Here is a 22,150-nt window from a genome sequence, read left to right on the forward strand (position 1 = left end):
GGGGAGATAGCTCAATTGCCTGCCTGACAAGCACAAGGTCCTGAGTTCAATCCCTGGTATCAAAAAAAAAAAAAAAAAAAAAAAAGAAAGAAAGTGTAGAAAGGAAAATTAGCCATTGAAAGTGAACTCCCCGTGCAACTACTTTAAACTCATATAACCAAAATGATGCTATCTGTAGTGAGACCCTGCCCCTCCAAAAAAAAGTGGTACTGGGGTAGATTTAGCTTAGGGTCACTGTTTGCTTACTGCAGACCAAAAATCTTCTCTATATTGATTCTGTGCATTATGTGCTACTCCCAATGTGCCTACTACTTTTCCCCCCAATGCTAGGGATTAGAGATTAAACCCAGGGCTTTTTATTTTGAGATAGAGCCTCACTAAATCACTAAGTTGCCCAGGTTGGGTTCAGATTTGCCATCCTTCTGCCTTAGCCTCTGTCATACCACAATTTTGATAGACCTCTTCCCTGAAAAAGAGCTCTGATTATAATAACGCAGCCCTGATGAATAAATTGTTTGGCTTACATGTTACTCCAAACAAAAAACCAAACCAAAACAAAACAAAAACCCAAACAAACAAAATGATGCTATCAGTTCCAAAATGATGCTTATCTACCCAACACGCAGAATCACAGCCTCATGCCCCTGCTAAAAGTAGACACCGGGCACACAGCGGTAGCGCAGACAACCTCGAAACCAGAAGGGGGCAACGCACTGCGCACGCGTAGCACGGCACACACACACACCCACCCCCTCACCCGCCGGATTCATAAGCTATATATGGCATCGCCTAGGCCTGGGACAGCAAACCTTGTTAACTGTAACACCAGACCCAGTTATTTATTGAGAAGTGCCAACACTGCAATTAAACCTAATTGTTCAGGTTTACTTGGTTCATGTGCCGTTAGAGAGGGCTCCGCGTGTCCACTGCGGCATATGTGGCATCGGTTCGCCACCACTGGCCTAGACACGTAATCTGCAGGGGTGAGGTGGCAGGTGGCGCACGCGCTATATGTCGCACACTCCGCCAGACCTATACGACGACAGATGCCGGAAAACCCGCGCAGGTGTTGAGCCCCAGAGGCTTGGCGGAATTGGCTCGATGCGCGCACAGAATCGTGGCGCCCTCTGCTGGAGGAGGGCGACGTGAGCCGGGCAGTACGCAAGCTCAGGTTTCAGAGGGCTGGGGCGGTGGAGAACGCCGCCGGTGGCCCGGCACCTGCAGGGCCCGCCCAGCGCGCACGCGCGAGCCGGCGCTTCCCCTGCGTGAGTCGGAGCTGCGGGGCGCGCCGGTCTGCGGTCGCCGGTCACAGGAGCCCCCGCCCCGCAGGGCGGCCTCGCACTTGTCATTGCTGCCGCTGCCCCTGCTAATCTGGAGCGGAACCACGAGGCTGAGGAAAGGGACCCCGCAAGAGGGCCAAGCGCCAGCCCCTGTCGCCCCGGCGCTGAGGCTTGGTGAGTACCTCTGGGACTCGCCACTAGGCTTCTGGGCTTCGCTCCCACGCCCCACCCTCGACGGCTGGCCGCTGCCCCGCCGCGTCGGCCAAGAACCTTGCCCCGACCTGTCCCCGTGGTGCCGCAGCTCTGGGCGTGTCTCCGCTGTGCGGTGCTGGGTCTCCCACGGAGGCCTCTGTGTGGCCCCGAGCGGGTGGACAGAGAGCCTGCCCAGCGCTTGTCGCGCCCCGGGCTGCGGCGGACCAGGCCCGCCACGCGCTGCTAGCCGGCTGTGCCGCGTGCGGCATCCGGGTCCGCTCGCTCCCACCCACCTCATTCCATTTCAGACAGCCTTAGAAGAGGGGCACCTGGGGGGTTCCGAGTCAGGGGTGTGGGCTGGCGACGCCTGTGCATACGGGGGAGGGCGGGAGCCGCGGGTGTGCGCGGCTGCCCTGCCGGGCGGGAGCCGTAGCGCAGGTGCCGGGCCGCGCGCCTGCGTGCGCCGCTGCTTTCCGCCTGGGCAGGTGCTCCTGGCTGCGCTGCGGGCGTGAGCGCCGGCCGCTTGCCGGCGCGCTGCATGGCTAGAACTGGGTATTGAGCGTATTTCTTCTACCTGCCCCTTCCCTCCAGGTCTAGGACCTTTGCGAAGCGTAGATGCACCTTGAGGGTGTTTGTACTTCTGTAACAGACCCTCAGGAAATCCTGGAGTCTATGGCCGAGGCCCTGTAGCAGAGGGCCTAGTAGTGGAGACCTAGTACCAGTGTGGAAACCCAGGCAGGGCTTAAGGGCTTGAATTCCACTCTTCTGAGCAACCCTATCATTTTATTCAGCAAGTTTTGGTGCTGCCGTTGGTAAATTCAAAAAGACTAAGATCGTGTATTAGAAAGCTTAATGGGAAATGCGAGAAAAAGGGGAAAAAATTAAAAACGGAAGCCATGGAAATCTCTCCCACTCATGCTTTTTTCTTTTTTAACTTTTTTGGTGATTTTTTTTTTTTTTTTAATTCAGCCCTCACTGTAGCTGACAGCAATGCCGTCTTTCCCTCTCTAAGGTGATCTTCCACCATTCTCATGAGACAACCTTTTAGAGCGGGAGTGGGTAGCTGTTGTTTTTCCATAAGCCACTTGCCTTCCCCAGCCATGTGAGGCAGTCTCATGGGAACGTGGGAAGGCCCAGAGCAGTCATCAAGTTTTCAATTTCTTCTCCATCCCTGTTTCCTGCAATGGCCGGGGCCTCCTCCAGTAGGAGTCTACACAGGGGCAACATTCTAGAACTCTGAGGTCTGCCCATCACGGGCTTTAATGGGCAAAGCTCTGGATAATAAAAAATAATTGGACATGGCTCTTCCTCTTGAGGACCTTACAGTGGAGCTTAAAAGATGATTTATTCTTAACTGTGACATAAGGCAGAATGAGAGAAGTATCACAGGACATGTTCAGAAAAGATACCACAGGGGGCCAGGGAGATAGCTCAGTGGACTAAGTGCTTCCCTGGCAAGTGCAAGGGCCTGAGTTCAGTCCTGGGTTCCACAAAAAGAGAGAGAGAGAGAGAGAGAGAGAGAGAGAGAGAGAGAGAGAGAGAGAGAGAAGGTGCCACAGGTCTCAGAGGTAGAGTAAAGTTGGCTTTAACAGGTACAGATCTGAACCCATGCTACACAATTGAAACTGGCCAGGGAAACATTTCCAGGCATAGTCCAGAGCTCAGAATCTCTGAAGGTTGGCATTAGAGTTGTGTTCTGTCTGAAAACATCCCAGAAGATTCTCTTGTGCCACCAAGATAAATAACACATACACTAGGCTTATCAAGAGTGTTTTACAGGAAACCAGATAATAGACAGGTTTTGACAGGTAGATCAAGATATGTCGGGTGATATTCGAGCAGATAGAGTGCTGGAAACCGCAGTCTTTGGAAAAAGAAAGGCCTCTTAGTGTTTCCTTGCTGGTTGTGCCCTTTTCCCTCAAGACATCAGGGAGATAAGCACTGTAATAAGGTACTTGCTGCCATGCTTGTTATAGCACATCCATAGTTACCTCTCTCCAGGGGTTCTTGATGCCTCATTGTCTCATTTCCTACACCTAGGAAGGCAGGAAGGTTTGCTGGTCAGGAATGGGACCAAGGTTACAGCAAGGGTAAGGGAAGTGGGCAGCAATGTAGCTATTGTGGCACTCTTTCCCAAGAGTCCTCTTTGGTTTACAGTATACATTGCTCACCTCTACCAAGATCTTACCAGAGCCTAGAGATGCTGCCACCTCCAGCCCTGGATGGAGGTGGTAGTAAGGACACCCCAGAGATCTGGGCCTCTGCTTCAACTGCAAAACAGGTCACCAGCCTCCCACCTGGCCTCCTGGAGCTCAAGGACAGTGACTGGGACTTGTAGATTTCTACCTTCTTCATTATTGCAAGGGCCACTGTGTAAACAAGATGTGCTCAACATGTTTTCTTGTGCACTACTGTGCAAAAGAATTTGTGTACTCCCTTATGTTACTTTTTAATTATAAATTATAGCCATATGCTATTGTCCTAAAACTACAGACATAGAAATATATACAATAAGGGCTTTTTAAAGAGATGAAAGGCAAAGTAAACATGATTAATTTTTTTCAGTACATTACTGGTACAAATATTTGTCATAAGCATGCTTTTTAAAATGAAAGCCATGCGATCAGCTCTACCCTCTTTATAAACTCTTAGTGAAACTTAAATTCCAGCATTTGAAAGCCTGAATCTAAATTTTGGCTTTTAAAGATCACAGTAAATCCCTGACTTACAACTGAATTCTAGTCAGGGAGACTGTAAGTCAGATTCATCGGTAAGTTTAACAAAGTGAGTCTTACTTACCTTTGACACAGATCTATAGTATAAAACATAAAAAACCCACACACAAAGATATTGTACACTATCACACTAAAGTAAATACACAGCAGCATAACTGACAATGTCTGGCAGACCTGAGCTACATTCACTATTTCTATCTACATGTGTTCATAAAGCAAGATTTGTTTGTATTTGTGAAAGTTTGTAACTTGAATGTTTTGTGAGTCAAGAACTTACTGCAATTATTTAATTTTTGTGATAGTGGGGATTGAACTCCAGGCCTTGTATATGCTGGACCAGTGCTCTACCACTGAGCTACATCCCCAGCCCTTTTAAAGATTTTATTTATTTTTTTTTAAATATTTATTTATTTTTATTTATTACATTTATTTATTGTGTGTGTGTGTGTGGCCAGCTCAGCCCACCAGGGGGCGGGGCTGGCTGGCATGTGGAGCTGGAGGATTGAACCGCGGTCCCTGTGCTTTGCCAAGCTTGTTTCAAGTAGGTGCTTTAGACCACTGAGCCATCTCTCCAGCCCCTAAAGATTTTATTTTTGATAAAATATCTCACTAAGAGGCCAGCGAGATAGCTCAGTGAACTAAGTGCCTGCTTAGGCAAGTGCAGGGACCAGGGTTTGATCCCCAACACCACATACCATTCCGGCTCCACTAAGCCGACCACCTAGACCAGGCGTGGTGGCACATACCTGTCATCCCAGCATTGGGGAGGCTGAAAACAGGAGGATCACGACGAGTTTGTGCTCATAGTGAGACCTTGTACCACATACATTAAAAAGAAAATTGGGGAAAAAAAAAAAAGTCTCACTGCATTGTCCAGGCTGGCTTTAATTTTGGTGATCTTCCTTCCTCAGCCTCCCAAATAGCTGGGGCTACCATGCCTAGATAGAAGTTCTGTTTATTTCAGTTCACAATTCTTGTAGCATTTACAGGTAAACATAATAAGCCTCACAGAAACACATAGACTATACTTAGGGTCAGAGTATTATTTGTTTTTCAATCCCATTCACCACCTATAAAAGGCTGTGATGAATTGGGGCTTGTATGTGTGTTGAGGCTATCAGAGAAAGTGAGATTCTGCATACGTAGATGGCACTCTAGTAGCATCACTGGTGTCTTAGTCACTTTCTCCATTGCTAGGACAAATATCCGAAGAAAGATTAATTTTGACTCATATTTTTTTTTTAGAGCTTTCAGTCCATGGTCAGCTGGCTCCAGTACAGGAAAGTATGTATGGTAGAAGGCCCTGGGTAGAGGAAAAGCTGCTGACATCTTAGCAGGCAAGATAGAAGGAGCTGAGGGGAGAGATTAAAACATCTTGTGTTAGGCAATATATTACTCATGTTCCTGCTATTGTAACAAATATCTGAAATAAGTAAACTTATAAAGAGTAAAGGTTTGTTTTGGCTCCAGTTGTAGAGGTTTCAGTCCGTGATCAGTTGCCGCATTGCTTTTGGCACTATACATCGTGATAGGGAGACCCTGGGGAACAGCTGCTCACCTCATGGCCAGGAAGCAAGAGAGAAACAGAAGGTGGCTAGAATCCCACTCTGCCCTCCAAGTGGATGTCCTCGTGACGGGAAGATCTCCCAGTGTGCTCCATGTCTTTTAAGTTTCCCCACATCCCCTTATAGCCAAACTGGGGCCCTGGATAGATCATTGGGAGATACTTGGATCCCATACCACAAGACATGTCCAGCATAACACATGCTCATAAATTGCTTTGTTCTTGGCACTGATTATTTCAAAAAGCCACAGCACCATTGTTGCCTTTTCCTTGAAGAAACAATTTGCGTTTGTTGAAAAGAAAAAAAAAAAAAAATACACATTACTACTGTCATTAAAAAGGAGGTCTTAGGGCTGGCCAGATAGCTCATCAGATTAAAGTGTCTGCTTAGGCAGACGCAGAGATCAGGGTTCAATCCCCTGAGTGGTGTGCCATGCAGGTCCCACCCCTGTGGCGCACTGAAACAGCAATTGGGTGGGGGAGGGTTGTTTGTTTGTTTTTTTTGCTCCGAATGCCTTCAGGGCATGATTGGCTGGCTTGAGTTGTGGGGATTGAACCACAGCAACCTGAGCCTGACTGCTTTGTTGAAGCAGCCACTTAAAAAACTGAGTTAAGGGGCAGGCCCCGTGAAACAGCAATTGAGACTGGGCATGGTGGCGCGCACCTGTAATCCCAGTTCGGAGGCTGAAAATAGGAGGATCACTATGAGTCCGATCTATGTAGTGTGCCCCTGTAGACCCTGTACTAAAATACCAAAAAAAAAAAAAAAAAAAAAAAAAAAAAAAAAAGTATACAGATACAAAATGGACCTTCCTTTGTATCGCCTTTTTTTGTTTAGTCCTGTCAGAAATGAGTATTCCTCTTGTCTCATTTTTAAAGAAAAATACTTAGAAATAGAATTTCTCTATCAGTCATATACTGTTTCACACTAGATAGAGACCACTAGTAGGACTAAGGGACAGGAACCATACTTTATAAATGTGCTTGCTCCTTTCAGCACTCCCCCTCCTTTTACAGTATTTATCGGTATTTGAGCTTTTCATTTGTTTGGCCATCAAATCAAACATTTTCAAATATTTCCTGTGTGCACCTACCCGCTCTCCAAAAGACCATGTACTGGGTAAAAATCTGAACAAAGCTGCACAGCCTCCAGCATCATTTAACATGGGCACTTGCCTGTGATGACATGAAACTGGGTCTGCTGGGGTTTATTTTCTTTCTTTCTTTCCTTTTTCTTTTTCTTTTTCTTTTCTTTTTTTCTTTTTTTCTTTTTTTTTTTTTTGAGACAGGTTGTCACTATGCAGTTCAGGCTTGCCTTGAGCTCACTTTGGAGCCCAGGCTGCTCTCAGACAGTAATCCTCCTGCTTCAGCCTCCCAAATGCTGGAATTACAGGCATGTACCACCACACCCTGCCTGCTTTATATTCTGGTTCTTTCCCCACTACTGCCGCCCCCACCATGTCCATGTGCAGTTTTCAGAGCAAAGTGAAAACTGAGTGCTGGATTATAGGTGTGCGCCACCAAGCCTGGCCAACTTTTCTTTTTCTTTCTTTTTTTTTTTTTTTTTTTTGACTATTTCCCACACATACCCTTTGGCTTCTCCTTGATCCTGTCATGCCCTCTCCACTCAAGACTAGTCTCTCTCTGCCTGCCTGTCTCTCTGTCTTCTCAGAACCTTGTGATACTATTCTAGCTTCAATTACAGCACTTATAAGACATACAAGCTTCTCTAGACTGTGTTCTTGAATTGAGAACATTATCATTTTCAGTAGCACATAGTACTAGTGCCCATCACACATAAACACTTGGCAAATGTTGTTGAGTGAATAGATGCTTTTTGTCTAGTGTATCATAAAGGCCACAGAAGCCACCAGGAAATGTTAATTAAGTACTTATTGTACTTTCTTCAGTAGGTGCACATGCAGACCTTTTCTCCTAGCTGACTATTTTGGGTTCCCCATGTCCTAAAGCATTTCAAGCAGGGCAGGGTGGGATCTTGCCCTGGAGGAAAAGCACTGAGCATGGCCAGTGCTGCCCACAAGAGCACCTTGGGCTTGCACACCTGTAGTAAAATGAGCAGTGCTATGGTCCTTGACTGTATTTGGAAAATTTAGGAGATCTGGCCATGCCTTTATAGAGGCTGGCTGTTTCCTCAAGGTACGCCTACGTGGAGCATACTGTAGGAGCAAATGGCAAGTTGGCCTGCATATCCTGTACTGGGACCCTGTACATTTCTGTGGATTGGTCTGGAGCCCCACCTCCCACTGCCATTGTCATAACCACATCTCTAGATGCATTGACAGTGCTTGCCATGCATACAGACATAAGAACTCATTTGAATGGGATCGTGAAAATTAAATGGCAGTGCTGGGGGTATAACTTAGCGACAGAGTATTTGCATGTGTGAGGCCCTGGGTTCAATCTTCTGCATTTCAGAGGGAGGGAAGGAAAGGATGGCAAATTAAAACCCATAGGAGACAAATCAGAGAGAGAGAGAGAGAGAGAGAGAGAGAGAGAGAGAGAGAGAGAGGGAGGTTTGGAATTCCTCCAGTTTGCTGCTGAGCAAAACACCTGGTGTGCTCATGCCCTGGCGCCACCCATACCTCCCACACTGATAGGAAAGATCATTTTGAGAGAAGTCCTGTATGCCACCAAAAGAGTTCTTAGAGATTAGGAGCCCACATTATGCACTCACTCTACACCCATTCCATAGTTCCACCTAAAAAGCAAACATTGAAATGCTCAACGCCTTGTGTAATGTTCAATATTTTAACAGTAAGCAAGCTTTTTAGTGTGGAATCTGAGGGAAGTTCTGCCTTCCTCTTCCTGATTATGTCCCCAAAAGGAGTGAGGTAAGACCTCTTCAGTGAGATGTTCTGAGCACACTTTTGGCAGCTTCATATTGCAAGTGGACAAATCTCTATTTGCCTTAAAGTAGCTGCTGGGGCCCCTGGGCTAGCTCTGGATCTCAGCCATCGCCACTTCTGGGGACTCTCTGCCACCAGTGTTGAGTGTTTTAAGAAACTTTAACTTCCTTCTCTTGTGTACATTGGATTTCACAACCAGAGAACTTTCCAGATTTTGGAACTGCAGGTTCTCATTTAAATTCCTTTGCCCGTGGTGGTTCACACCTCTGATCTCAGCACTTGGGAGGCTGAGGCAGGAGGACTGCCATGAGTTTGAGGCCAGGTTGGGCTACAAAGTGAGTTCAAGGTCAGTGAATTACATAATGAAACCCTATCTCAAAAAAGACCAAAAAAAAAAAAATCCTTCCCTCAGACAGAACATATACAAATGTAACTCACTGAGACTAGATGAATCCCTGAGACTTAGTTGAGGCCCAGCAAGGACAAAGCAACAAGCAAGGTGCTAGGTTACACCAGAGCACATAAAATCTCTGTAGAAGGCGGGCCAGATAGCTCAGTGGACTAAAGCGCCTGCTTAGGCAGGCTCAGGGACCAGGGTTTGATCTCCCATGTGGTGTGCTGGCCCCACCCCCTGGGGTGCACTGAGATGGCAATTGAGACTGGGGGTGGTGGCATGTGCCTGTAATCCCAGTGCTTGGGAAGCTGAAAACAGGAGAATTACTATGGGTCTGATCTGTGTAGTGAGACCCTGTAGACCCTATACTAAATACATTAAAACACACACACACACACACATGGGGAGATATCTCAGTGGAATAAGTGCTTGCTTGGCAAGTGCATGGTCCTGAGTTTGATCCCTGGTACCACAAAATCAATTAGTCAATCAATCAATCAATCTCTGTAGAGGTAGTGAGGCTGAGGGATATTTTTTCCTATTGCTCTCTAATCTTGCATTCTGGGAGTGATATGTAAAAATATAAGAAAGATGTTCACTGTCTCTACACAGGATAGAGGACTAGATACACAGTGGCTGAGAGCATAGACTTGTAGATTAAAGCAGGTCAAGCCTGAACGAACTCTGCAGCTTTTCTTTTTATCCATCAAGTGTGATGTTAGCAGAATCTAGAACTATATTAAAGGCCGCTAAAATGTGGAGGTAATGAATGTAAAAGTCTAGAATATACAAATTTCTTGTCTTCATGTACAAGGAAAGAACCAAGGACAACCCCAGCCTGTGTGCTCTTTGTAGATCTGCTATCTTAAGTAATCTATTTGCAATCCATTTTGCTCTCTTACTTTCTAACTCGGTAAGAGGTGTTTTGTAATTATTTTTCCATTTATGCTCAAGCACCCCCCATCTACCTGAAGGTGCCAGAAAGTCATGCCTGTGAGCCGCAGGTCCCTCCTGATGTTCCTCGAGGCCTCAGCACTCCTGTACCCCAAGACCTCTCTGTTGCACTCCAGAGGTTTGCTGGCCCTACCCTGCAGCCTTCTGTGCAGCGCCACCCTCACCTGGCCAGTTTGCCCGTAGCCCCAAGGAGGACCCGTTGCCAGTCTCACCTGGGACTCATGTAAGTTGGGGAGTAAGAGAGTGGACAGTTGATCCTGCATGGCCCTGGAGGGGTACAAGTGAGGATGGGGATGTTTCCTTTCTTGGTCAGACTTCCTGAAAAGGAAGCTACTTCTCTAATCAAACTGTCACATTTTTATATTTCTGTTTTGGAGGGGAAAAAAAGGTCATCTTAGCAATAGCAGATGCCTATCTGAGTTGGCTTTGACTAGAAGCACTCCATTCCTTTCTCACCTAAACCACTTCTGGAAACCTTTCACATACCACAAGATTAGTGTGTTAGTAAGTCAATGCTCCTTTATTAATTTCCAGTGATTTTAAGATGGTTTTTCCACCTTATTAATTTTATTTATTTGTTTATTACTTGGAGCTAGAAGTAGAGTCCAAGCCCTCACACATGCTAGGTGAATACTCTGCCATTGAGCCACATACCAGCCTTTACTGATTTTTTTTTAAAGAGTTGGGATAACTTATTAAGTTGTCACTTAATAGAACTTCACACTGTTTCAGTTTTTTTTTTTTACATGTTAACCATATGGCTAATAAAAATCATACCTTAATTTGTAATTAACTTCTTGATTACCCTTGAAAGCAAACATCCTGAGTAGTATTAGATTATCAGCAGCTTAATAAAAATAAGGAAAGGGGCTGGTGAGATGGCTCAGTGGTCTAAAGCACCTACTTAGAACAAGCTTAGCAAATCACAGGGACCGTGGTTCAATCCCCCAGCACCACATGCCAGCCAGCCCCGCCCCTGGTGTGCTGAGCTGGCCACGCACACACACACACACACACACACACACACACACACACACACATAAATAAATAAATAAAAATAAGGAAAGAGGGGCTGGGGTGAATAAGAATAGAATAAGCACTTTCCTGGCAAGTGCAAGGGCCTGAGTTCAATTCCCAGTTCTGAAAAAAAAAAGAAAAAGAAAAGAGTTTCAGTATTAACAAGAGAAAGAGAGAGAGTAAGAGAAAGTAGTGTAGGCACGGGCCTTAGTGAAAATTATTTTGAACTGACTAAAGCCCAAAATAAAACAGATAGTTTAAAAATATAATAATAGCCCCTTACCCTGTGCCCCATAGCTGTAGGAAGTCATGCTGATAGTGGTGTTAGTTCATTTAATGAATTATTCACTAACTATACTCTACTGTCCTAACCTGACTGGTGGGTGGTGTTTGGTTAGTATTAACCTTTAAGATGGAGCTGATTAACTGAATTTAAAACTACCCCACCATGAGTCACGAGGCTTTTCCTCATTTGGAGAGTGCCGGGATGGGAAGTGTTCCTCTCTGTTTGCCTGCAGCTCTCAGTGCTGGATAAAGACCAGGAGTTCCTGTGGCTAGTATGCCTTCCCTCCCTCGTAGGTCTGTGTGCTTGGCCTTTGTACCCTCAGCTTTTGGAATGCAGTCCTTCTCATCCTAAGCATTGTGGACTCTACCTGAGCTAACTTAGACCACTTACTTCTCAAACAGGTTGGCAGCTAATGTGTTTTTATATTTGAAATTTAGTCAAATGGGTTTATAAAATGTGACTGGTATCTCTATAAATCTAAGCTCTTCTTTCTGCTATTGCTTGTATTTGATAATATCATGACAGACTTTCCCCCCAGTTTTATGTGCTGAATTCAAATATTATATGTAAGCACGTGTGTGTGGCTGTAATCTGAGCACTCTGGGAAACTGAGGCAGGATCACAAGTTTGAGCCTAGACTAGGCAACTTAGTGACTTATTGAAACCCTGCCTCAAAATAAAAAATTAAAAAGAGTTGGGGATATACCTCAGGGCAAAGGCTCTGAGTTCAATCTCCAAGTACTCCCCCAAAATTGTATGTAATGCAGGATAGATTTTTTTTCTTGGTACATTTTCTTTGGACAAGTAGTAAATGGAAAACTGCCTATTCTTATGTAGTGGAGGATCAGATTCCAATATTTGTAATAACAACAGGAAATCTGATCCTTAAATGCAACCCAAGAGAAGATGACTGATCATCGTATTATCTGCCTTCCTTGACCTGCTCCTGGGGGACAGGTCCATCTTGGGCCAGATGTTAGATATCAGTCACACCAGGATAGTAAGTTGAATTCTCTTTTCCGAGTTCTGTGTTGGGTGGAAGTAAAGCTAGTCAGGGAGGGAAATTCCATGAAGCTATTTGCTGATAAATAGCAGGTGCATGTTTTCTACAGAGAACTTCTAAATAGGATTGCTCAGATGATAAATGCCACTATAGCAGTCATAGTTTACATGAACAGCATGTTGCTGAAAAAGAGTCTTCCAAAAGAGCTCATGCTCTTCAGAGAGGCAGAATGGAGTTACTGGGTTGTTAGTGTGGCAGAAAGTCGTGTGCCTTTCTTTCCGGGAGTTTGGAGTTCAGGTGGCAGAAAAAGTGAAACACATGGAGGAAGAGGGTTTGCAGCTGTTCACCAGACACCCATGACTACGTTTTCATTGCATATCCAAACTTTTGATCTTTGGCCCGTGGCTAGTGCTGGACATCTCTGCTGGTGACAGAATGGCGGTGCTACGGCAACTGGTGCTTCTTCTGTGGAAGAACTACACTTTGCAGGTGGGTCCAGCCCCAAAGGATGGGTGGCTGTAGAATTTGGCTGATATAGAAATTTGGGGGAACATCCTGAAAGGAGAAGCACACCATCAGTAACAATGGTCATTTGTCTTATAGAAGAGGAAGGTCCTTGTGACAGTCCTGGAACTCTTTCTACCCCTGCTGTTTTCTGGGATCCTGATTTGGCTTCGCTTGACGATTCAATCAGAAAATGTGCCCAATGCCACTGTCTACCCTGACCAGAACATCCAGGACCTGCCCCTGTTCTTCACGTTCCCTCCGCCAGGGGGGACCTGGGAGCTGGCCTACATCCCTTCCCACAGTGCTGCTGCAAAAACCATCACAGAGTCAGTGAGAGGGGCACTGGTGATCAACATGAGAGGTGAGACCACACGAGGTGTGGGGAAATAAGGAGGGGTTCTGGTGGCTACAGGTTTGGCTTGTGCTGATACTGTTGTCTTAGGCTGTGTGCGTGGAATTGAGGCCCCAGGATGCAGGAAAGAGCTGGTTTAAGAGCATAGCTTAGCCTGATGTGGTAGTACACAAGTGTAATTGCAGAATCCTGGGAAGCTGAGACAGGAGAACTGTAAATTTGAGCCCAGCCTAGGCAATTTAATGACTTAAAAGGCCAAGTCTCAAAATAAAAATTTTAAAAATTAAGACAAGTGTGGTGATTCATGCCTGTAATCCCAGCATTCAGGAGATGGAGGCAGGGTATTGTTGTGAGTTTGAGGCCAGCCTGGGCTACAAAGTGAGTTCAAGACTAGCCTAGGGGCCAGGGAGATAGCTCAGTAGAATAAGGCCTGAGTTCAATCCCCAGTTCCGTTGAGAGAGAGGGAGGGAGGGAGGGAGGGAGGGAGGAAGGGAGGGAGAGAGAGAGAGAGAGAGAGAGAGAGAGAGAGAGACAAAGACTAGCTTAAACTGCATAATAAAACCCTGTCTCAAAAAGATGAAAAATTAAAAAGGCCTGGGGATGTAGCTCACTGGGAAGGAGCTGAGTTCAGTCACTGATACTGCCAGAACACAAAACAGAACAAAAACCCCTGTGGCCTAAGACTACAGCATTTCTCCTTTTGTTGACCGTGCCAGCTGATGAATCCCTCGACTCCCTTTTGTCCATGTCTCATTATAAAAATGGAGCTCAGAGTCTGGCTACCTATCTGTCCAGAGCAGAGAGGCCTAACAAAGTAGCATATATGGCATACGTTAGCCATATCAGGGTCGGTAGCCACAGCTGGCAGTAGATAAAGGATAGTTGAGTAGACTCAGCCAAAGAAAGCACTTTAATTACAAGAGCATAGCATAGTTTTAGTAGATAACACAAAGAGTCTTTCCTGAGATATGATTTTGGAGGGCAGGTTTAAAACAAGTCATTAGAACTGAACGTGGTGGTGGAGCCAGCCAGATAGCTCAGCAGATTAAAGTGCCTGCTTAGGCAGATGCAGTGGCTAGGGGTTCGATCCCCGACCTGCGGTGCCAGCCCCACTTCCAGGGCGTGCTGAGGGGGTGATTGAGACTGGGCGTGGTGGTGCAAGCCTGTAATCCCAACGCTTGGGAGGCTGAAAAACAGGAAGGATGATTACAAGTCGCATCTGTGTAGTGAGACCCTGTAGACCCTGTACTAAATACATTTAAAAAAAAAATGAACTCCATGTCTGGGAGCTGAGATTCAGGCTCACCCTGGGGAACTTAATGACCTAGCAAGATCCTGTCTCAGAAATAAAAAGAGTAAAGGGTTGGGTGTATAGGATAGTGTGAATGCTCTGTATTCTATCCCCAGTACAAAAGAAAGTTTGTCATGGTAGCAATGCCTGTAATCCCAGCATGCAGGAGGCTGAAGCAGGAGGATCACTTCAAGTTCAAGATTCCCCTGGGCTATATGTAATGAATTCAAGGTCAGCCTCGACTACATAGTGAGATCCTATCTCAAACTTCTTTCCATCCAACAAAAAACCCAAAAAGGAAATGAGAGGGAGTTGAGGGAAATGTCAGGAAACATATTGGCCATTGTTTCTAGATCTTTCCTCTTAAGATAAAACTGTTGTTCCTCTTCCTGTTGCTATATACCTCCTGTGGCTTGTTAAGCTCAGTGTAGCAGGAGGTAGTGGGTATTCCCTAGCCCCTACTAAATAATTGCTATAAAGCTCTTTAAGTAAAATAGAACTGAAGGGACATAAAAATCATTAGAATTCGTATCCACTCCAATTTTTAAAACATGTCATGATAGTTATGAGAGAGAAAAGCTATCTATGGCTGCAGACCCCAATCCAGGTCACTTACAGGGTTTTTATTTTTTGTGACTCCACCTTGCTGCCAGTTTGTGTCCAGCCCAGCTCTAAACCATGGCAGAAGTCCAGGACCTGGCCTTACTGTTGGTTCTGCCCATCTACAACAGTATATCTCTCTGCCAAGGTCAAAGCCACTTATAGAGCCTCAGAGAGTCTTGTCAGTATACTGTCTTTTTACCTCAAGTGGCCTGACATCCCAAGGTTTCCAAGGGGTAGAAATGGTTGGAAAATTCACAGCTGCAATGCTTGGTTCATAGTGCACGGCTTTCCCTCTGAGAAGGACTTCGAGGACTACATTCGGTATGACAACCACTCCTCCAACGTACTGGCTGCTGTGGTGTTTGAGAACATCTCCAACCACAGCAAAGAGCCCCTGCCACTGACGGTGAGTACAGCCACTTTGTAGTTAACTCCATCTACAAATGAAGTTGCTTTTCTGTAGACCCTGCCTGCATGGGAACAAACAGAGTTTTTTCTAGGTCCTGTATCACCACTCTGTCCCCACATAAGGAAGCCTGGTAACATGCTAACCTACTGGCCCAGGACAGTATAAAAAAAAAAAATCTACCCTCTCATAAACATTCATTTCATACCCTTTTGGTTCTCTCATTTCATAAAAGGTATTACTGGTCTTGGGCTAGGTATGGTGGTGCACACCTGTAATCCCAGCACTTTTGGAGGCTAAAACAGGAGGATTTGAGTATTGATAGGCACCTTAGTAAGCTGCAGTCTCAAAATAAAAATAAGAAGCACTGGGGATGTAGCTCCATGCAAAAACCCTGGGTTCAATCACCAGTAACACACACACACACACACACACACACACACACACACACACTCTCTCTCTCTCAAACCTGTTTTCTTTCTTGACAAAATTAAGACTAGGACACCATCTCTTACAGTGCCAATGAGCCCCCACTGATCTGTAGGTGGTACTCAGTGGTGCATCCATCTCATTGTATTGCTAGATAGCCACAGAAGAGTGACTGTAAACCCCTCAAACATACCCCTGTGGGGTTCTCTGTCCCTGCTGGGTGAAACTACTCCCACTGACATTTTTGAGGCTGCTGGGACATCTTTTAGGTGGGGTGTGGCAAGTTTTTTGTGGTGCCGGGCTTGGTGGTGAGAGGCCTGGGGGCTTACCCTCACTAAACCCATATGTCTACTCTGAATCCCTGAGAACATTTTATTTTCTCTTTGTTTCCACAGGTAAAATATCACCTACGCTTCAGTTACACACGGAGAAATTACATGTGGACTCAAACAGGCAACTTTTTCTTGAAAGACACAGAGGGCTGGCACACCACATCCCTTTTTCCGCTTTTCCCGAGCCCAGGACCAAGAGAACCTGCATCCCCTGATGGTGGGGAGCCTGGTGAGAAGCACTCTTAGGGGCCCTTCCCAGCCTCAGGCTGCTGACTAATGACAGTAGAGCGAATCTTCCTTGTACCTCTCAGCATGAATGCTTCTTAGGGACGTTTATCGTCTTGTTTGTAGGAGAAGAAACATTTAGTGAAACTAGCTTCTTCTAAAAGGCTAAAAATATGCTTTGAAAAGAGCCGTGGCTCTCTCTGCATGTCCCCTAAGACACATAACCTTGAGTGACACATTTGTCTCTAGTTTATTAGGCTCCCTGAGCTTGTATGCACTCTTTTTGTTAACTTTCTTCTCTCTCTGTGTCCAAGTCTGTATCTAATAGTATAGACTTCCGGAGGTCTGTGGTCCTTGTGTGTAATTGCACCATAGTTTGTTTACTTGAATCAGTAATTTGTATCAAAGTTGGCTCTTGACCTCTCTGATTCCCTCTTAGTGCGTGTTTGCCAACTCTGAAACATGAACATGTCTTGGAACCAAGCTAGGGAGATCCAAAAAATGCCAACAACTCAGGACTCTGAAGTGTGAGAGTCCATGTGAAAATGAAGATAAAACTCCACCCTGCATCATCCTGGACATATTTAATAGGTGCTATAATTAAGCATCTGCTGCTGAGAGATAGCTCAGTGGAATAAGTGCTTGCCTTGCAAGTGCAAGGTCCTGAGTTTATCCCTGGTACCACCAAAAAAAAAAAAAAAAAAAAATTATTATTAAGCCTTTGCTAATACAATGACCCTAAAACCTGAGACATATACATATACTCCCTATGTCTTAGGGTGTGGTTGCCATTTGCCTTTTTTTCTTCTAAAGGTTGTAGCCCAGGCAGCCAACAGTTCTGTGTCGGGAAATTTGGCATTCTAGCCACCACCTACACCTGCAGCCTGTGTCCCCTCTCCATCCATGAGGTTCACAGAGCTTTAGGCTGTGTTTTTGCTCGTGGTGCCAAGCCTGCCCTTTCTTAGGGCTGTTTCTCCTAGGCCCTGTGTTCCTTGGGACACTGACCCCAGACAGACAGAAGGCACAGAATCCTCTGGGGTGTCCAAAAGAGCAAACAAAGAGAAGTCACACAGCACTTGGAGCTCTTGCAGTGACTTGGCCACAGCCTGCCTGCCACTGAGACAGCAGCTCAGTTGGAGTGTTATGGCCCACAGAGTCACAGCCTCCCAAGTCACCCACATCTAATCCTTGGAACCTGTGGTCATGTCCAGGGACATGGCAGAATGGAATTAAGAGTGCTAGTCAGCTGATGTTAAAATGGCAAGATCAAGCCTGATGTGGCATATGCCTGAAATTCCAGCACACAGGAGGCTGAGACAAGGGGGATCATAACTTCAAGGTCAAGCTGGACACTTTACTGAGACGAATAGAAAAATAAAAAGGGCTGGGGACATACCTCAGTAATAGAATACTTGCCTAGCATGCATGAGGTACTAGGTTTAATCCCCAGTACCAAAATGGCAGAATTGGTGATAACTAGTTGAGTCCTATGGAACCCAGTGTCATCTCTGCGGTTCTTAGAAATAAACAAGAAGCCGGGCATGGTGGCATCTGTAATCCCAGTACTTGGCAGGCTAAGGCAGGAGGATCGTTGTGAATCTGGGTACCAAGTGAGTTCAGGGCAGCCTAAACTGCATAGTGAGATCCTGTCTCATAAAGACAAAAAAAAAAAAAAAAAAAAAGGAAGTAGACAAGAAGCTGAGTGTGGTGGTCCATGCATATAATTTCAGCATTAGGGAGTCTGAGGCAGGAGGATTGTGGTGAGTTCAAAGCCATCCTAAACTATATAGCAAAACCCTATCTTAAAAAGAAAAAAAAGAAGGAAAAGTAAAGAAAAGAAAGAACAAATGAAAGAGGAGGAAGAATAATAAGTCAGAGAACATGAATGATTGCTACAAACAGGAAGATTTCAGGAGAGATTCTCCCCTGATGTCCCAAAGGGAATACAACCCTCCTAACATTGAGTTTCTAATTCAGAGACACAAGTGTTGGACTCCCTGGCTGGCTGAGCTGTTAGACAACTGGTTCCTATTGTTTCTAGCTACTGAATTGATGGTAGATACCATGGTTTTAAGAAACATCCACTCACCAAAGCCTTCTGTTCCGACTTTGCAAAGATCCAGGCCTACTTCTGGTCTCTGCTGCCTTCCACCTGGTGTCAGCTTATGTCTCTTGGCTCCCAGACTTTGAGACAACACTGAGGACCCACTCCTCTCACCACATGTGGGAAGTGCACTTCCTTTCCTCAGATCTTTTTGTTGTTTCTACTTCCCCTAACTTCTTATGTACTTGGTGTTTTGTTTTATTGTGCTTTGAGATGGGGGTCTCACTATGTAGCTCAGACTGGCTTTAAATTGGATAAGATTGGCCTTGAACACAAAATCCTCCCTCAGCTTCCCAGGTGGTGGGATTATAAGCATGTGTTGCCACATTCAGCTTCGTGCTAACTCTTGATGTACTATTTCCTAGTGTGTTTTAGCCTACTTTTTTTTTTTTTTTTTTTTTTTTTTTAATGAGAAACCCGAGAAACTCAATTGAGGCACACAGTCTCTGTAGCTAGGTTTATATCAGGATTTTTTTTAAAATGTGATTGTATGTGTGATTTGTATCTATGTCATGTTAATTATGACGTAGAAATGACAATAATATTACTCTTGTTTGCTGTCAGTATATGGCATGTTTTCTCTCTTCTTTCATGGGACTACTGGACAGTGCTGGACGCCATTGGCGGCCACAGAAAGGGGCATCAGGTGAAGTCTTAGACCCTTACCTCTGGGTGTTCGTAGAGGCACTGGTGCCTTCCAGGATAAGCAGCTCTCTAGCATGCAGCCCAGCACCCACAACACAGCTGTCCTCTGCCTCTGCACTCAGGGTACATCCACGAGGGCTTCCTGGCAGTGCAGCATGCCGTGGACAAAGCCATCATGCACTACCATGCCAACGCCTCAGCACGCCAGCTCTTCCAGAAGCTCACGGTGACTGCAAAGAGGTTCCCATTCCCCCCATTTATCTCAGACCCCTTCCTCGTTGCCATCCAGTACCAGCTTCCCCTGCTACTCATGTTGAGCTTCACCTACACGTCCCTCACCATCATCCGGGCTGTGGTGCAGGAGAAAGAGAGAAAACTGAAGGTAATGCTCCTGTGTGCCTTTGTGACAGCTTGGCAAGTTGATTCTGGGAATGATGCTGCCATGGTAGTGTGTCTCAGGTTCCCACAGAAAAACTAGCCTTGTCTTAAGGCTGCCATCCTTCCTGTGCGCTGGAGTCTCCTCAAGAGCCAGAGCACAAAGTGGATGCTCACGGTGACTCCAGCCCATTTTGGCTTCCTAGAAGGCGGTTTGGTATATGTGGGTTCCTACAACCCTGTGAAGCACCTTAGCTCATGTGCTCCACACTGAGACTAAAGGGGACCCTGGAGCTGTGCTGCGAGAGTCTCAAGGGTGTTGGTCATGTGCAGTGTGCCCAGTTGCAGCTGAGGTGTGCCAGAAGTGTAAAGTGCGCCCTGACTTTGAAGACTTATTACAGAAGTATAATCAGTCCCATCTTTACATGTTGAAAACAGACTACAAGGATTATATTTTGGATATATAAGTAGAATATAGCATTAAGATTATTTTACTTGTCTCTTCATTTTTGATGTGGTCAATCTCAAGCTTCAAGTTACACATGTGGCTTGCATTCTTTATTGAACATATTGCAGCTATAAAGACTACATTTTTTTTTTAATTTATTTTTTTTTTAACATTTATTTAGTGTGTGTGTGGGTGTGTGTGGCCAGCTCAGCCCACCAGGGGGCGCAGCTGGCTGGCATGTGGTGCTGGGGGATCGAACCGCGGTCCCTGTGCTTTAGCCAAGCTTGTTCCAAGTAGGTGCTTTAGACCACTGAGCCATCTCTCCAGCCCCAAAGACTACATTAACAGTGAGAAAAAATGTTGAATTACCTAGCGGAATAGGAACATAATCAATATAATCAATAATCAGATCAAGGGCAGCCATAGTTAGAGACAGGCTTACACAAACATGGGAAATCACAGAACGTGCAAAGTGCCACTATGAAGACAACCTGACTTGATGAGCAACAACCAAATCAGTAGTGTTACTTCTGTACTCACACCAACATCACCATCCCCCAAAACTTCTTTGCAGTTTCTCCCCTGGAAATGTCCCCAGTGCTAGTGGAATGACATTTAGAATATTCTTAAATCTGGTAGTTGGAGATTTACAACCGCTGCAGATAAGAAGCTTGGCAATTAGCCAGGAAGTCAATGACCTGCTTGAGTGCCTTAAAGAACACTAATAACAGGGCTGGGGTGATAGCTTGGCAGTATAAACACCTGTCTGGCAAGTGCAAGGACCTAAGTTTGATCCTTGGTACCACCTGCCATGCTAGCCTGGAACACTGGGTATGATGGTGCATCTCTGTGATCCCAGGCTGGGGGGGGGCTGAGACAAGAGGATCACTGCAAGTCTGAACTGCTTAGTGAGACCGTGTATCAAATAAATAATTAATTAATTAGATTCCCAGGACTCCCATTAGTATTGGTTAATGGAGAAGCTGAGCTTCCTTACTACACCCACTAAGCGCTTGACTTGAGGCAGAGAAGGAAGATGTCGTCAGAGCCACGCCTGATATTGCACCCTATGCTTCTGACAAGGAGCCCCTTAGATTATGGCGCCTCCTTTCAGAATAGCCAAAGGCAAAGAAACAAATAACTGTGGCTTCTAATCTTCACAGCCACAGTCTGATCTGGTGTGATGACTCACAGCCCAGAAGGCTGATGTCTGTGCTTAGATCTTGCTGCAGGATCTTTGTGCTAAAGGGAAAGAGCCACCTGAGCTTCTAGGGACCAGACTTGATAGCACATAAGACTCAGGAACACATATAGGGAGCTTGGACTTTCCCCATAGAACACAAGAGCAACCCTGAAGGACTTTGAGGGAATTTTCCAGCTTAATTAAGGCCTACTAAGTACACATGTGATACTTCCCAGAAGTACAACAGAAGATGGGATGTACTGGCATGATGGGGTTTAGTGTGCCCAGTGGGGAGACACTTTTGGCTCCTCAGGCCACTGCCCAGTAGGGGGCAGAGGACACACCATGACATGTGGAGAAAGGGGTCCTGAGTGGGGGCCCAGAACTGCCTAACAGATGATGGGGTGGCTGTAAGACTGGAAAGGGAAGAAGGAGAAGATTCTTCATATCATGCGCAGGACTGAGCTGTTGGTTAAGGGCTACTGTGATAGCCAGACCAGAGCTTTCTGCCTTCCATCTCACTTGTGCTACCTGGTCAAGACTTCTGGTCCATGGGCAGGGATATAACTCAGTGACATAAGTGCCTGCCTGGCAAGCGCAGGGTCCTGAGTTCAATCCCTGGTACCACTAAAAAAAAAAGACTTCTGGTCCATACCACAGGCATCCTGGTTCACTGACAGACCCACACAACGTGCGCCCCTGGGCAGATACGGGCAGAGGCCCACAGATGTGACGCCTTCCATCCCTCACAGGAGTACATGCGCATGATGGGGCTCAGCAACTGGCTGCACTGGAGTGCCTGGTTCCTCGTGTTCTTCCTCCTCCTGCTCATCACAGTTTCCTTCATGACAGTCCTCTTATGTGTCAAGGTGCGTGTGGTTTTGATTGGGGGCTCTGAAAAAAGGAGGGTCCAGAGACCCAGGGCTCAGGCTGAGATCTGCTGTTGGCATGGAGTATC

At 45.9% G+C, this 22,150-nt stretch overlaps 1 protein-coding gene across 5 annotated transcripts in view; it reads left to right on the top strand.

The window, feature by feature from the left end:
* The first annotated feature begins 1,205 nt into the window (after positions 1–1,205).
* Positions 1,206–22,150, top strand: part of Abca3 (ATP binding cassette subfamily A member 3) — a 58,420-nt gene continuing 37,475 nt past the window's right edge. Inside the window, exons 1-9 of one of the 5 annotated variants that reach the window (XM_023711368.1) lie at positions 1,206–1,454; positions 9,987–10,209; positions 11,522–11,691; positions 12,692–12,781; positions 12,896–13,160; positions 15,324–15,451; positions 16,276–16,441; positions 19,309–19,568; positions 21,945–22,061. In XM_023711368.1, the coding sequence (XP_023567136.1) occupies positions 12,728–12,781; positions 12,896–13,160; positions 15,324–15,451; positions 16,276–16,441; positions 19,309–19,568; positions 21,945–22,061 (990 nt within the window). In that variant the 5' untranslated portion in view covers positions 1,206–1,454; positions 9,987–10,209; positions 11,522–11,691; positions 12,692–12,727. Of the gene's footprint in view, positions 1,455–9,986; positions 10,210–11,521; positions 11,692–12,577; positions 12,782–12,895; positions 13,161–15,323; positions 15,452–16,275; positions 16,442–19,308; positions 19,569–21,944; positions 22,062–22,150 lie in introns of all 5 variants that reach the window. The other 4 variants (XM_023711366.1, XM_004627857.2, XM_023711367.1 and 1 more) reach the window with 4 other exon arrangements.

This window comes from Octodon degus, unplaced genomic scaffold, assembly GCF_000260255.1.
Source record: "Octodon degus isolate 3935 unplaced genomic scaffold, OctDeg1.0 scaffold00021, whole genome shotgun sequence".
Taxonomy (NCBI): domain Eukaryota; kingdom Metazoa; phylum Chordata; class Mammalia; order Rodentia; family Octodontidae; genus Octodon; species Octodon degus.